Raw genomic sequence first — 18,145 nt, 5'->3', positions numbered from 1 at the left:
TGTGAGTCGTACCCTCTCAAGTTGTGAAAGACAACGGGGATGTTTATTGTCTTAGGGTTGATTTTAAGCTTGAGGTTGCACGCGTTGTGAGCGGCGCCTCTATACTTACCAGTTATGTGACAGTGATCTCTCACCGAATCACCGTTAAGTGGTGAGTCGCACACGTGACAGTTAGTGCTACTAGCGTGAGCTAGCCTGTCGGCTCGGGTCATACGCATGGGAGCGATTCTATACAATGTATTCCTAATAATTTTTTCTTCCTCCTGCAAACACTTTAGAAACCTTTCAGCCGCGTCAGGGCCCCTATACACTACCGGAGCTTTCGTTTCCCCGTCACAACGGACGACAATGTATCCAAACGAACAGGCTTTATGCTCTTGTGTCTTGTGGGTGAAGCTACCCCCACTGGGGGAATCCCCACCCACAACTAAGGCTTCGAAGTCGGCGTATATAATATAAGGTACAGACATTTGGTTCTTGTGGTTACTGAATTTTAGGATATTTTCACCTTCCTTAGGCATTTCGACTCGTATGGCCGTCTGCCCCACACCTTGACAATCATCCCGGTGGGATTCTAATAAATCAGCTCGACTGAAACCGTGTAGACATCGTTCACAGAAGTGGGTCTTTCCTTTGTATGCTGATTGGTCATACAACAGCTTGCTAAAGTGTTTTATCCACGTGTAGTGATACTTTTCACCTAGTTGGATCATGAATATATTGATAACTTGGCGATCCTTCACCGGGCTGACCCTGTGTACTATTGTTGTGTTACCTTCGTGCCCAAAGACATTTATAGCCAGATTATTCTGTTTTTCTACTTTAGTGATCTGGGATATGGGGGTGGGTTCATCTATACCATCCCAATTAAGCCCATCATCTTGGGGATAGCTAGAAAGCCTATCTGAATTCTTGCCAGCTGGAAATAAGGCTGACCTGATAGCTAACCTAAGGCAATCGTTTCCTCTATTCTTAACGTTTACTATGGCATGTTTGTTCCTATAGTAGGGAGGCAAGGCTAGGTATGACCCGCCTCTGAACGGCACGTAGTTAGCTATGTCTAGATAGACATTATCGATTTTATCTACAGCCCACCCGGACCCCAAGTGTGTATAGCGTTCTAGGTGTTCTCGTATCTGCTGAAAACTTGTATCGATTGATGCGTCAATGGTCTCTGCATGTGTGACGACCTCTTGTTTACCTCGGAAGTAAGGCTGAACATACTCAGTGGTACTCCCAACCTGCTTATCGAGCGACATTTTCACTGTGATCTGAAACTTGATACTTCCTAGATTATTTAGTTCCTGGTTGACCTTATCAGCTATCAGAGGCTTGATATCTATAATGTCTATGTTTCTATCAACGTGCATGCGCCAACCTCTCAAATAGTTACCTACAGCGCGCTCAGTGCTCACGAACTGTAGGTCAATAGCTCTATTCTGCCGTAATAATTCTAAAAGCTGTGGTTTTCTCATACGGGAATACCCGCCTAAACCCAAATCGTGTGCCTCGGCTTTCAGTTGTTTTACAGTGGGACGTGCTACGGGGGCATGTGATAACAATGCGGTTAACCCGGCTCTCCCCAGGTTTGAATAACCCGTGTGCCCAAGCTGTTTTGCTTGAGCTTTTAATTGTTTTACCGTAGGAGGGGCTTCTAAACCTAGTAATCTCAACAATGCTGACTTCCGCATTCTAGAATACCCGATAACACCTCTCTGTTTTGCGACCCTCTTGAGCTCGCTTACAGCAGACATCGTGTTTACACCTAAGAGAACTAATGTCTAATTGGTTCACAGTGAGGGGAGGTAACTCTTAAGTGGCTATCTTGAGCAGTCGCCTACGTTCTTTTATGTAGCCTTTTTTATTCTCGTAAATGAGTTGATGTCTGACTACGTTCGCTCCGTGAGCTTTACATAGACAGTAGTGTCCTTTAACCCCGATACCACACACAGAACACGTGTAGTTAGGACTTCCCATATGGAAACAACAGAACCCCTGATTCCTGCATTTCCTACCACAGGCCTCGGTCTTCCCCATAAGTATATATTCGCATCGGTATGGAGCGGGTCTCATGTTTACTTATATAGGTGTTTTAGTTTAATTGCTTCGCAACCAACGCAGTAGCTGCTATACCCAACACTATGAAGCCCAGTTCACGATTCATTTGTCCCTTGGATGGTGTGTAGTACTGAGCGAGTGTGGGTTTATTGAGCGGTTCCAATTGTTTACCAGTTAGTAGGTAGTATTCTTTCATTGCTTCATCGACATCGTAGAATGTTTTAATGGCATGGTTTTCACGCTGTAGTTGTTCGTTAATAAAATCGATCCTCTGGAGGCGTTTTTTAGCGTACTCGGCCTGTGCCCTTTGTAATTTCTCAGTAGCGAGATCGTGCCGCTTCCTTTCTTCCTGTATTTCAGCCGCGTCATCATCTCGTAGTTTCGAGAAGAGGTAATTACTCCCGGAAAATGCCAGGGCATTCACTAACGCCCCACCGACCATCATAGCTATCGTGGCCATCCCTATATTTATTTCATTATATTATCAGGTATTATTCCTTGTTTTACTAGGATGTCTTTTGTGGCCATCGCCATACCAAGGTTCATTATGAGCATACCCATATCCTGCAGGTTGAAATCTAGCTTGATAGTTGGTTGTTTAAGCACCATTTTAGTCAACCGAGCGTACCCTACAGCTAGACTGGCGACCACTGTGGCGTGGTATGCATCGTTGACGAACGTTTTCCCCTCAGACATTATGTATATGATATAAAATATTAAAATTATAACATGATATGCGGGTCTACCATGGGGGATACCCCCATACCCCCACTGTTGTGGGTGGGTGGTGGCTCACTGTGGGAGGGTACCCCCACGTATAACCACGAGATAGCCAAGGCAGCAGTTACACCTACAGCCAACAACAGTCGGGTTGGGTTGGCCACTTTATGTTGGTTACACCACCGTTTTTTACCGGCAGCTACTCTCTTAGGATTCTTCTGCCTGGTTACTGTTTGTGAAGGGGTCACTTCCCTCACTGTTGGAGGTGTGGGGGGTATCACCTCGGGAGGGGTTTCCCTCACTGGTTCCACTGGGGTTTCCTGTGCAGCATCCATCTATACTATTATTATTATTCTTTCTCTCAAATTGGCAATGTTTTGCTGTGATAATCGCCGCCGTCACTGGAGCCAACAACATACCATATTTGTGGTACAGCCCGCAGCTGATAGAGCTCACGGCGTGTTCGATAAAAGGGTCTTTCTCGAGGTCCTCCCACAGGTAAAGTCGGCGCTCTGGTGGAATGGGAAGGAAGTGTGATACAATACCGGTGTATATCTGGGTCATAGCCGATCCTATTGTCTTTGTCATTTCTGCTCCGAGCCGGGACTCGTATCTAGCGTACAGCTTATCGATTTCTTCGGCTGACAATTTATTAATTTTATCCGGAGTGTAGTCTCCAAAGTAATGTTTGGCTTTGCCGCCAACAGCCAACGCCACCAGTTTCTCTCGCTTGGGGGAATCCCCAGTGGGGGTACCCCCCAACTGTTCGAGTAATTCCTCACACTCCATCTTATAATATAACAAGCAAGATTTAGTTTTAACTATATAATACCCGATGCAGACAAAACACAGAGAAATGAAGGTTAAGTTGCACACGACAAATACTTCAAATATCATAGCTTTGCTTAGCTTTGCTTAGCTTTGCTTAGCTTTGCTTAGCATACTATATATGCTACTGGTTGGTCGGTTTTTAGAACGAGCTTAGCGTGTTTAGTTTCAGCGAGCTGTTTCTTCACCCGTTCCCGTTCTAATTTACTCATCACATCGTTCTCTCTCAAACACTCCTCAAACGAATCCCTGTCCTTGCAGTGAAATAAGGCCACCCATCGCGTCTGCTCCCTGAGGTCTTTCAACACCGAGTTGAACTTCTGCGTTAGCACCCAGACGCTGTGATTTGCATGCCGGCCGGAGAAGGCCAGGTACGATAGCATGTCTCTCTTTTTTGTTATCTCGCGATTAGCGCTGCAGTCGTCCAGTATGAACAGCGTCGGTTCCCCTTTAAATTTCTTGTGAAGAGCTTTCAACCAGTCCTGCAGGCGTGTTCCAGGGTCGATTTTGTGTACGTCCGGGTCCGTCATCACCCAAGGTCGCGCGTACGTTTTATTCATGCTCAGAGTAGGGCACATGATAACGATGTTATCGAACACATCCTTGTAGTAACCCTCCAACATATCCAACACGAAAACGGTCTTCCCACAGCCAGTCTGCCCGCATATGATAGCGCAGTGTGGGTCAGTGGGTAACCCCAGGGGGGTGTGGGGGTCTTGTTTATTGTTGGGGGGTGTGGGGGGTACCCCCCATCAGTGGATGGCTTGCACGAATCTCCCATTGTCTATATTAAGTTGCGCGTCCATAATAACGTACAGATTTAATTTCAACTTACCAGCGGTTTGAGCCTTCTTAGTAATCTGGATGGTTATCCCTTCGCTGCCGTTATCTATACGGCGCCCGCTACCGTGCAGTTTGTCATCATCCGTGGATCGCATGTCCAACCATAGGGCGTACTTGGTGGTCAGGTATTCACCGATCTGCACGGAGCCGAGGTCCAGGTCCTTTGTTATGTAGTCCCCCACTGGTAGCTTTTTTATCTCATCCCACTGCTGGTGTGGCCTCATACCATGACTGAACAGCTGGTTGGGCACGCCCTCGATGGTCACTTCCACCTTTTCAATCTCGGGGTTGAAAAACTTCTCGCTGTCCCTCCGGAATGGCTCGTAATCCTCCACGGGGACGACCAGTATACCTTTCATCGATCGCGCCGGCACGTTCAGGTTGATATTCCACACAGTGTCGCTCTTATCTCGCACGACTGATCTATGCCTCAGTACGCGATCATACAGGATAGCCATCTTCCCAGAGTACTGGTTTCGAACCTGCCTGGCCAGCTCCGGGCTAGTGACCATGTCGAACTCCAGAGAGATGTTGTCTATGGCATAACTAGCCTCATCACCGTTCGGCGTACGCACTACTTTGCTATAGTCGTTAAACGTGAGCTCGTATTCGAGCCTATCACCCAGCGCGGCCTGGTAAAACGGCGCGTGTCCCGTGAGCAACTCGAAGTCGAGCGGCACGCAGAATCGATTCCCGTATGCTAGAGCGATGGCCTTTTCACCGTCCGATAGCTTGTCTTGCTGGTCTGTCGTGAAGACGTACCCTATGCGCGCCCGGGTTGATTTGCTGATACCCTGGTACACATCATTGACTCGTTCTCTCTCGCTTTTCCAGAGATCCTTGTAGCAGTGAAACACGTCGCTGTCGTCGATGCTCAGCACCTCGTTACCGCTGATCTTGACGGTCGTTTTCTTGATGATAGCTCGACCCACGTTCCGCACTAGCTCGCGTTTGTCGTTGTCGGAGGTCAACGTGATATTGAACGCCAGTCGAACAGTGCCTGGTACAATGAGGTCATTCTCACCAAGGTTTGGAAATCTAACCAGCAGAGTTTGATTCTGGTCTATCTTGCTGGGATTGTTGGTGATGGTCACCGACTGGCGCACGGCTCTGGCACCTAATGGCTCTCTCAATCTTCTGAAAGGATCTAATTTTCTGCCGTACATTGTTATATAAAAGAAATATATTTTTAATACTAATGGATGAAGATATAGATATGACGGAGATGCCGGGCGCTAGTGCCCAGGCATTCGATGATGAGCAGGAGACCTCATTTACTAGTTCACCATTGAACCAAGAACTCTTGGAAACACCGGTAAATGATTATTTCGAAAGTTTAAGAAGAGATAAAAACTACGTTGAACCACAGGGTCGATACCATAAGGATTTTTTTATTGATACAAAGGGTGTTCTACGCCTTAAGTCTGACCCAGGGGTTGACCTCTTTAACAAGAGCAATAAAAAACCACTGGCCTTGTCAACTCTAGCCAGCCGCTATGGTGTTGAATTTATCCGTAAAAATCTAAACATGAATGATTACGGTGGTGCAATACCTAAGGCCGTTAAAGAAGATCTGCAAGCTACCAGATCCCACCTCACCACTAGAGATGAAATAACACCACAGCGTGCTACAGAAGCCTCAGACAGCATAGAAAAACTGTTGAGCACCTACTGGGACAAACCGTTACCGGGGTTTGACTTTCCGGTAAGGGAACTGCGCGGCTTAGACGAAGCCGTGAAACGCGTGCGTGGAGAACTCGTGAACAACATGGGGAAACTGAACGAAATCGACGAGCACATCGCTAGGGAAAAAACCAAACTCAACGAAACTGAAAACGATGATATGAAGCGTCGTATCAATGAACGACTACGCGATTTAGAAGACGAGAGACGTACACGATTGGAATCCGCTTCCTCGAATCGTGAACAGCTTCGATCCCAGATCAGTCGTATTCGGGAAACAATCGATAGAATACTGAATGAGGATACAACTTTAGCCAACAGGATTCGGATATTGTTCCGGGAACAAGGGATCACCATCGCCAGTATTCTGACTGCATTGGGTTTCATCATATCAACCCTCGTGGTGTCACTGGTGGGAGGAACCCCCACACCCCCCACACCTGGCGGCGGCGGAACTCCAAGTGGCGGTGGGGGTGTTAAAGACTGGATTAAAAAACTCGGGGAAGGCCTAGCTAAACTGGCTGGTAAAGCCGCCGAAGCCCTTCCCGGCATCCTGGGTAGCATCGTCTCGTGGTTGTTGAGCGCTCTGTCTAAAACTGCCATGTGGCTCAGTCAAAACCTGTGGGCAGCCGTGGCGGGTCTGGTGTACGTAGCGGCTAAGAAATCTTTAACCAAATAAGTCCCAAAGCTACCCCACTAACCACTAGGGCTGTTTTATTATCAATATGCTGCTGTACCCCCACATGCACATGAGGGTGTGTGGTGGACACATGAACTTTAGGCTCCGGGGGCGGCGCAACTATACCCGTTTCACGTGGTGGGATGTGTGGGATATAGGGGGCGTTAATATCGGGGTTGATACCCAACTTTTGGTCCGCCGTGGCTATGACTATTGTGTTGTTATAACCCACCACTTTTTTTACTCTCAGTTGCATATCACTCGGAGCCATGTACAGCCCCACGCCGAACACGTAATTAACTTTCGATCTGGCGTATTCTAACACGTTTTGGTAACGGTCGATGGCCCGCGGGAGATCAACTGGAGAATTGATAGCATCCTCAACGTTGGCAACGAACTGTGTCTGAGCGTCGTAAGCAGTTCCCTTACCGATGATGTTGGAACGCGTCATCGACTGCGCACCCAACAGCGCCCACACGTACGTTCGAATCGAGTCGTTCAACCTGACTACCCCGGCACGAGTGAATCCTTTCGACGTGTCCAGCATGAACATTTTCCACCCGTCTGAGGTTGACTGCTCCACTTTCTGGACTATGAAAGCAACCCCACCTTTAAAGTTCATACGATCATCCCTCCATTCATTACTCGACAAAGCAAAGTCCTGGCGTAGTAAATCATGTCGTTTCAGTAAATCACTGACTTCTTTCACTGGTCGCCACCCATCATAAGGAATACCCAACCCGTGGTTCGGCCCCGGCAAACGCCAATCCGTCTTCGGGTTCATTTCGAATTCATTGCAAATACGTTCGTAGGCACGTCTATCGTACGGGTTGTTTGTTGCGTCCCACGCTTTGTCCTGTGGGAGGGGGGCTCTGATCTCTTTAAGGATACGTCTGACCTGGTAGTACACGTGGAATTTGAACACAGACTGACTCAGCGGTCCACGCCGAGTGTCGGTCAATGTCACACCACACCCCGTTGTAGCGCACCACACGGCAAAGTTTAATTGATTCTGCCAGAACTGCATAGGGTTGTTGAACCAAGCGTGGACTGCCTTGATGTTAGTCACCGAAAGCTTATACTGATCGAACACATCTAAAAACTGGGCATTGAAATACAACCCAGGAGCAACCACGATCTTCATGGGGGAGAAATCTACATCCAGTTTAGGGTAAAACACACCAGGGGAATACATTTTAAAACTATTATATAATGAGCATATATACTCTAACATGTACATAACACTTCCTGGAATAACGAGCGGTGAGGCCGTTCAGCTGACGCACGCGATCGATAACACGTCAGGTCAACTCGAAGTCGCACTCTGCGATATCACCTACCTACCGCAATGGACTAACATTAATATCAGCAACAATAAGCTGTTCGTCAGTGGAACTCGCAGTCAGATAACTGACGGCTACTACAGCGTGTGCTCTCTAAACGACGAGGTCTTCAAACCCCTGGGAGCTGAACTCAAAATGAACGACTCAAACGGCACAGTGGTGTTAATCAACAATGGAAGAAACCCTTTGAGGCTCGGCCGACCATTAGCAAGGATGCTCGGTATGTCTCCTGACGAGATAAAACCAACAACAACCGTCACAGGCACGAAGTTACTCGATCTAGTACCGTACCGAGAGCTGTACATTCATCTCGGTCAGGTGAGCACAACGTACAACATTCAAGGAGGTCACCCTTCCACTATACTGAGAGCAGTGCCGGTGAAAACTGAGAAATACAACGACGGTAGAACCGAGTCGTTTTCACCACGGCAGTATAAGAGATTAATCCAGGGCAACATACCTGAGCTGATAATATCGGTGTTAGATATAAATCATAATCCTGTAAATATAGGATACCTCAGCTTAACGCTTCATGTAAAATGACCAGCGCACAAGGGCCCGGAGTGAAAAAATGCGTCAATATCGGGATCTCCGACCTCGGAGACACGCGCGGTTTCGACGCTCCCGGAGTAGATGGTAAATCGTACGCCTTTCAACTGAAAAACAACATTTACAAACGCGTTGAAGTCACCTCCGGTGGAGCCCTAAGTGATATAGTAGATACCACAAGAGCAACAGTCAACACTAAGTACGCCCTTGTCAACACCGGTAATAACTGGATAATATACCCATCGGTCGGGGGTAAACTGTTCGACTTAGACGATGTTGAGAGCACTACCGTCGCCCGAAACAAGCCATATATGCTCGTCTTCACCGAAGATGACAAGTGGGTGTTGTTACCCGATAACGACTGGTTTCTCAATATTAGACTCGTCTCTCCCTACGTGTTCACGGATAACAAAGACAACCACCTAAACAAAGTCGTGAACAATGGAACCCTGCTCGTGGCTTACGTCCCAACTCAGAGACGTAGCGTAGTCGTCAGCCCACTCGACACTATGGCAGCCCACATGCTATCGAGTAAACCGGCCATACAAAACGTGAAATTGCAGTTGGTGTCTGAATTCGAAGGCGTGGTCAGTATACTAGAGAGTCTACCGGCAAACTCAACACTGATCATCAAAGTCTACCTAGGGGAACCATCGGGAAATGATGTCGAGATCGTGAAGGGGATCAAACTCGGGTGGGGGAAACGACACCAGTATCAAGTTTGCAACGTTTACGCGCGGATGGGTGTCGGCTCCAACACCAGTCTGCAGGGTGTCAACGTGATCGTGGAAAACAAGATATCACTAACCAATATCTTCCTGCCTGACAACATACACTTCATGGGTATGAAGTTCACCCCTGAACTATTATCAGAAAACCAGTTGGAAATTATATCGTAATAGTATAATAATGACCAGTCATCATCCCAACACTACGCTTAACGACCTAGGAGATACGGAGGGATTCGATCAGCCTGGTGAGGAAGACACCTTATATATCCTGCACTTCAAAGACAACGTGTACAGACTGGTGTCGTTATCAGATTTAAAAGAGCCCAAATGGCTGATCAACTTAACACTCGCCTCACCTTATATCACAATAAACGCAGATACGTGGCAGATCTCTAAGATTAGGAACAACGGTATCTGGGTCGGGGATTTCATTCCGGAGGAATCAGTACTCATGAAAACTACTGATACCGAAAAAAATAGGTTAAAGTCTGGAATAAAAAATAAATTAATATTTAGCAATAATCCTTATATGGATCTTGTTGGTAGAATATTCTCCCCTTTCACACTCATCATAGAAGTCTTCTTTTATTTAGACAAGGAAAACACCTCAAGAGTACACCAATTTTTACCCGGGGTGTCAATACACTGGTTTGACGAACACGCAAACAAATATTGTCGTATTGTTATACAACAGGATACCCACGGGGGTCCTATAAACCGCTTAATAAGCCTCAGTGGGGTTTTTATTACAACAGGAAAGTCTATTAGCCTCTCACCTATTACCCTGAGTAGTAATCTAGAACTTGTAGACTTCAAATTCATTGATAGAATATTAACTGAAACCCAATTAAAATATCTTTCAAAATATATATTATAGGATGGGCCTGTACCCAGTCGTAGAGGAAGTAGCGAAGACGCTGGAAACCGTAGATGGGTTCCGCTTGAGGCAGTTATGTGATGTGAAACGCCAACTAGAACATGAGCGTGACACGCGGAAAGCACTATGTAAAAAGTACCATAGAGCTTTCAATATCGTGGACGGGGCTGACACTACCCTTATCGCAACCAGCATGGGACTAGGGGCGGCAGGTGTTGGGTTGTTAGCTACCATCGTGGCTGCACCTATAGTGCTAGGTATTGAAATAACAGCTGGGGTGGCAGGGGTGTTCGGGTTGGCGCTTAAGTTGGTATCACGCAGACTGCATCGTAAGGTATTGAAACACGACGAGATCAGGATTCTGGCCGAATCAAAGCTCAACACAGTGAGTGAGCGTATTTCCACGGCACTCTCTGATAGTAAGATCTCAGAAGAGGAGTTTCGTTCAATCCTCTCTGAACTCAAAAAATATAACGGAATGAAACAAGATATTCGATCCAAGTCTCGTAAGTCTGCTATCAGCGAGGACGAGAAAAAAAAGTACATAGAACAGGGGATACAAAAAGCCCAACAAGCCTTTATTATGAACACCAAAGAGATCATAGGCGGTTCACGTTAAACTGTTTCATCGATATAAACGTGACATAGGCACAGTAATTACCGCCAACTTTTTTGTAGTAGGGGTAATAGTAGCAAGAGCTAAGGGCCCAACCAACGCCTTATTTAGTAAATAAGGCGTTGTAGAGACTTTTTTTTTAAAGTGTTTTAAAACCCCCATTCCCTATACTACTTGAGCAGTTTGCGCACTGTTGATCCTCCATGCACTTATCAGCTGTAAAAGAAGATACGTTCATTGTACACAAGCATAAGCATAATTTCTTACAGCTGATTATACATTTGAGTACAAGTTTAGATAATACTTCATGTTACTGTTTTATGCCCAGCAGTGCACTCGAAATTAATCCAAACCAACAAATTAACTAAACCAACAGAATACACAATGAAAGGAAATATGTTTTCACAACTGACTTCACTGGAAGCACAGAAAGACATTCGTCTCCACAACAAATGTAATTTTTTTGCCTTTAACTGATGCAAAATAGCCAATGAATATAAAAGCTACCTTGTGTTGACAAAAGCCTCACAGCTACAATCAGTATCACGCGAACATCCATTGCCCTCCTAAAATCGTAAAAACACATCATTTTAGTAAGTTACTGTGACACTAAGCCTCAGATTAATCGATTTCGCGATTTCAGTTATAAGCGAGTGTCAAATCAATGGGTGAGTAATGATTGTTGTCCAAATACAAACGTACCTGTCCATTGAGATGGGCTTCAACTGTATGGGGAGATGGGAGATGAACACTGCTGAACTTAAGTTTCGGGTGTTTCTGGCAACACAGAGCAAGTGTTTTGTGGATGTCATAGTTTCACTGTGGTTTCAACTTCCCATGGCAAAGGTCGGAAAACACAGCCAATGTGTGCCTCATTCTAATACAAACGGTTGTGTACTAACGACATCAATATCACGGACATGATCTCTACATGCATTCTCAGATGTATTTATACATCACAGTCCCTGGACATATTTTGTATAGGTTTTGAGTGGCATATTTGTATTGGGGTTAATGTAACCCTGTCGTCTAAAGTAAAAGCTCATTGGTGAAGAGAGAACAGGCATTGTAGACAATACAGGCAGTGTTAGTATGACATAATCAGTGCTTTACAAACTGCCATCAAACGTTGTGAAAAGGATTTTCCTATTTTTAAGAAATGGTATTAGGTACTGATGTTAGGTTTTCTCAATACCTTTCTCTTAATAGATGTAATGGATGTAGTCTCATGTGCTAATGCGAGCAAGTTATGTTTTCCGAAACCCTTTCTCTAAGAAGACATAATGGGTGCCAGATTCAGTACTGGATTGAGTAAGTTCTCTCTGTGTAGGAATAGAGTGTGTGGTATCCAGTGCAGGTGTGAGCAGGTAAGGTTTCCCCTTGGGCGATTTCAAGGATGAAAACATCTCTTGTAACTAGTCCCATTGTTGAATGGAAACCAAAGTTACTTAAACACGTTTGTCTGTGGACGCTTTTTGAAAACAACATATGTGATACCATACGAAAGAAAATTTACAAATTCTATTCCTGAAGGCAACTGAAATCACTGCAAAGGAAGACATTTTTTTCTTGAAGACTATACTGTAGTCACATATATACCAACAACTGAATGGAAGACCTAGAGTAGCAATGGAAGATATCTAATTATTCATCGATGACAAGGGATGAATGGTTTCTGCAAGGTTATGGTTTGAAAACTAGGTACCTTCAAAGTGATGTATCTGAATTTTGGGTAATGAGATATATTCTATTGCTACTCTAGGTGTTTCACACAATTCCCGGATCATCAACAAACAGATCCCACATTACGGGAGTGCATGACTGGAACGATTCAGTGTGTTATCTCCATTGTTCTGCATCCTGTGCCCTGGGAAAGGAATCTCAGGTAGTACAGAGATGCTGACATTATCTTCTCTGCCGTATGGCCCAGGAAAGAAGTCGGCCAAGCAGTAAGTGCAAAGTCACTGTTGTCTTCTTCCACTGCGGGTCCAAGTTGGTGTCTTTGCTTTCCGCTGAGATACTGCATCGTAATCGTCTTCCTCTGCCCATCCTTTTCGCTGTCCTCTCTACTGAGAGACTTCATGGTAATCTCCTTCCTCTCACGGTCTATGTTGCTGCCCTTGCTGTTGAGATACTTTATCATAATCATCTATATCCCAGTACCGATGCACTGGGCAGTACTCTCCTGTTTCCAGTTGCCTTGATCACTCTGTAAGTATTGACTCATCTATTTGGTGATCCCTGAAATATACACATGATCAATACAATAATGCACAAGTATCTTATTCTATCAAGTATGATTAATATAATAAACATAACATACTGTTTTCAGAATAAATATTATATATACCAACTTTTCTATAGGCGAAGGCAACGACGGAACATATAATCACCAATATGCAAGCTATGTCAACTCTAAGAAGAAGCATCCATCCAGCCGACAGTCCTAGTCACAGAACATACACGGTGCTGACTAAAAAAATCTTACATATACTTTAATTATTGCAGGAAACTGTGAAATCATACACATTCAGACCCAGCAAGGTGTGACGTCTGTATTTTCGAACAAATTATCCTTGAACAAGTACTGTCCTTTCAGCATCATAAATACTGAGACACGTCCAACACAAACGTATCTTAAGAAGATGGTGGCATTGTTGCGTTTTAGTCGTTGGCCTAATCAAACATTTACGTTGAATACATATCTTGGAACTAGGATTACAAGCACCTCCCGGCCAGTTCTTGCAGGATAGTTGACAGGGTTGTCCATTCTGTCCTTGGATACAACAATTGCCACAAGAACTGTTGTTTTGGTTGGTTTGTTCTTAAGACAGGCCTCTGGACAAAGTTTGCAGTCATCTCCAAAGCAGCGAGACAGGCATCATATTACAACCCAGAAAATTTCGGCTACACTTAATCGGTGAGGAACAATATCTCAACATATCAGTACATCTGGGTGAACAGTTCCTGCAGGTGGATCCATGAGGATAATCTAATATATAAACATCTGCGTTAAGGACAAATCTGTAAAGTATTTTTAATAGCATCCCTATATCTATTGCCTTTCAGCTTGAGGTGGGAAGCAAAGTGTTAATATATGTGCTGATCGATCCCACCAGGAGAGCTCACCTGTGACTGGGTGTAAAGACCTTCGAGTCAACTTTGTGTTACAGACTCAGTGTTGTCTGAACCCCTAGTAAACAGTACACAAACTTGTGCGGCTAGTGGTCCAGCGAGGATGAGGTGGCAGGATCTAGCTAGAGGTCAACTTTGTGTGACTCTTTCAGTGTTGTCACAAACCCTAATTTACAGTACATCAATCTGAATCCACGAATTCGTTGGTATATTACCAGGTGGGGACCACACGAACACGTGCAAACACCTAGCTGCGGGTTCAGTACCGTGCAGTCAAAACTTAGTACTAAGTAATGTGACAATGTCTCCCAGACAACCCAGCGGTGAATTGGCACCGCGTAAGGATGGGAAAGTTACATTAACTCTGTGCACATAGTACATAGCAAGAGCTGTATGGTATGACGTTTGGACGTTGACGTTTGTCATGAGTCGGCTCATGTTCTTCCAAATATCATAATTCACCAGTAACGCCCGGGATTTGTTCTGTAAAAGAGATGGGTCGTGGAGGGTTGCCTAGTGTTTAAAGCGTTACCACGTCACGCCGAAAACCCTGGTTCGATTCATCACATGGGTGCAATGTCTGAAGTCCATTTGGTGTTTCCATCGCCTTGATATTGCTGGAATATTGCTAACAGCGGCGTAAAACAGTGCTCACTCACCACAACCTTGGGAGTGTTAAGGGGGGAAAGGTGGCAGGGGCGTTTCACTGTGGAGGACGGAGGTAACATTCTCAGTGTTATAAGTAATTATGACCCATGAAAATCCGGATTGGAATCGGTTTTGGCTCGTTTGTATTGTTCGCTGGTTATCGCCGACCTCAATTCTATCTCATCCCGGTGCAGATATTATCTTCGGCATCCCATGTTTGTCGTAAGAAGCGGGTGGTGGATGAACAAATGAAATAAGCAAAGTATCCCATGAGTGGACAAAGGAAAATAAGTCCCCCATTGTAAATAAAGTTCAAATATTACTCACCCACCCCACTCCATCGCCACATACATACATACATACATACATACATACATACATACATACATACATACATACATACATACATACATACATACATACATACATACATACATACATACATACATACATACATACATACATACATACATACATACATACATACATACATACATACATACATACATACATACATACATACATACATACATACATACATACACGTTCACAACTCGCTCACTCATGCCCGCCTACCCCACAAACAAACACGCATCCACTCGCTCGCTCACGCACTCGGCTCAAGACAGCGGGGCATTAAATGATATTCCCTATACTGGTGGTGACGTTTGTTTTCTGCTCACATTGCTGATACCTTACTCACAGGCGATCCACCCGCTGGTCATCCCTGATGAGATAACAGGTCCATATATGACTATGTCCAAACTATCACATTCCAGTAACCAAAATGAACAAAGCAATGATCATCGTGTGAGTTGACAGTTTGATGCTGTGTTTCCGTACAAAGCAGGAACTAGAACTACTGAATGATGTTTCACAAACGTGATTCGATTAAAGTTACACTTGTACTCTGGACTTCAGTCGTGGGAGGGTTGTTGTAATACATGCACAGCTGTGTATATTCATGTCTTCGTCTTCTCGTGTCAACCCGTGTGCGTTGAAGCTGACGATTGGTTATGTAAATACAAGTGTATGTCGTTCACAGAAAATATTCAAACATCATTAAAGCCACCAGGTGCTTCTTTCAGAGACAATTTCTGTCCAGGACAATAATACAATAACGCATTCCTAGCAGTTTTCTCTTGACTATACCATCTCTCCTTGTAGCCGACGAACGTGTTGTTTCACGTGTGAAAGTATTAAAAGAAGGACAAAAGAAGGTGAACACCCTCATCAATGATGGATAAAATCAAAGCAAGACATACGCTCATTATGGAACATTGTGAAGCGACTTTCGACTGTGAAAACTATTCACTGTTAATTTCGTACCAGGCAGCAGCCACCGTACAGTCCTCACTCTCTGTAACCTACGACGACGATGTTCCTGGGTCACCACGCCCACCTGCCCCATACCTATCACCCTCTCTTTTAGCTCTGTTATACGTGGCATTACTCTGGTGGTTTTCTGTCTGCGGAGATGTATGGTAACCGATTCGCTACCTTTTTGACAAAGTGCTCGATGAGCATCTCCGAGATTCACCTTTGGTAATTTTTCCCAAATTTCCATGCTCCTACACAACCAACATGCTGCGTTTGAGACACATTATTAGCCAGAGTATGGGCAAGCCGTTTCAGCCTAAAAGGAGTTTACTAACTTAAATAACTTTTCAAAAACTTCAACGTAAAAAGTCATGAGCTTTGAAAGCAAAGCTAGACTCTTTTTCACCACACATGGAAACTGAAGCTTTTGCTAGCTGAAGCACACAGAAATACTGCGTTATATAAATTCGTTTATACTTCCTGAAATAACAACATGCAATTAAGAATGGAAAATATGTCCACATTTGCATTTCAATTAAACTGAAATATGAATCACAGTTGAATGCATGCTTTTCTTTTTGAAGAATAATCTCAAATGAATGCAAAGTACGATTTTACAGTAGTGAGGAATAGCTGTTTTGAGTTTGATAAGAGATTTGTTTCTATTTCATACTAAAAATAGTAAATAGCAGCCTGTCCTAGTACAGGGTAACGTGTAGTATCCAATGGCGAAATTGTCGATTATGTCATCGCAACCTTGACACGGAGTGTTGGCGCGTGACAAGTGTATATGTTTACTGAAAGGTGATATGTAACCTCCTGTCTAAGTAATATGTCAGACCTTTGCGCATTCTAAATAAATCGACAGGACTCGGGTTATTACCTATATTGATTTGTCTTAAATATAATTATTAAACCGTTGCATAGACAGTGACAATCCACACTAGACTAGCAACTAGTCTCTAAAAGGAACACATTATACAGAAAAACAGCTCGTATCGTAAAATAAATAAGATATGATGAAAAAGAAGCCCTGATACTTTCTTCATTTCCCAGAAGCTGGGGAAATGTAGCCTTGCCACATTTTCTAGACTTGTGTGGGCTTTTTTGGAAATATTTGCTTCATGGTCTGTATGGCAGACATTGCATGACTCACCAGTGCACTTATCTGCACAAACTAATACAAACGAAACTTTTATTTGAAATCTCGTGGAAACTCCTGTGCTCATTGGTGAACAAGTGAGTGAGTGAGTTTAGGTTTACGCCACACTCAGCAATATTCCAGCTATATCGCGACGGTCTGTAAATAATCGAGTCTGGACCAGACAATCCAGTGACCAACAACATTAGCATAGATCTGCGCACTGGGAACCGATGACATGTGTCAGCCAAGTCAGCGAGCCTGACCACCCGATCCCGTTAGTCGTCTCTTACGACAAGCATAGTCGCCTTTTATGGCAAGCATAGGTTGCTGAAGGCCCATTCTACCCCTGGACCATCACGGGTCCATTTGTGAACAAACCAAGGTTCATTGCAAAAACTGAAGGACGGGTATTCATCTACATACCACATATTTACCGTCGATACTATGTTTCTGTTTGTCTCTCCTGAAATAGTCATAACCATCTTTTTACTTTGTAAAAATGTTTTCAGTCCAGTGCTCACGATCTGTAAAGAGATTTACATTTCTGTACAAATTAATACGGAAAACGTGAGTTCCTCCATCACTGACGTACTTTCATAGAGGGTCAAAACTCAAGCTGACATGAGTAATGTCCGTTCATGTTGTGATCAACATTATTTGGTGTTTGCTCTTCAATGGCGAAAGCATTGAACTATGCACGACTGTGAACGTCATGCAATGCGATGTATTATGGCGTTGTAGGATTCGACAGATATCGAATCGGTTGGAATTAAGGGAGCTGTGTGCTGCAGACTGATCCCGTTTCATGTGTTCGCTTTCAGGACATATTGTTAAGTCGTATTCACGGTGGCGGCACTTGTTACTATATCTGTACACACAGTTCTGATGAAGCAGACCATTAAGAATGTACTATTGTAGGCAAAACTTTACAAGCAAGGTATATTTCTAATCCCAAGAGAAGATCAGTGCCA

The 18,145-nt window shown here is 44.3% G+C and overlaps 1 protein-coding gene across 1 annotated transcript in view; it reads right to left on the bottom strand.

Moving 5' to 3' along the window:
- The window catches only part of LOC137280727 (uncharacterized protein DDB_G0290301-like), a 30,126-nt gene extending 17,056 nt beyond the window's left edge, over window positions 1-13,070 (bottom strand). The window contains exons 1-3 of the mRNA XM_067811949.1: window positions 12,832-13,070; window positions 11,630-11,704; window positions 11,435-11,493 (exon numbers count right to left, since the gene is read on the bottom strand). Of these exons, the coding sequence (XP_067668050.1) occupies window positions 11,435-11,493; window positions 11,630-11,704; window positions 12,832-13,070 (373 nt within the window). The remainder of the gene's footprint in view (window positions 1-11,434; window positions 11,494-11,629; window positions 11,705-12,831) is intronic.
- Between the last annotated feature and the right edge of the window lie 5,075 nt (window positions 13,071-18,145).

This window comes from Haliotis asinina, chromosome 4 (genome assembly GCF_037392515.1).
Source record: "Haliotis asinina isolate JCU_RB_2024 chromosome 4, JCU_Hal_asi_v2, whole genome shotgun sequence".
Lineage (NCBI taxonomy): Eukaryota > Metazoa > Mollusca > Gastropoda > Lepetellida > Haliotidae > Haliotis > Haliotis asinina.
This window is presented reverse-complemented; position numbering and strand designations above follow the sequence as displayed.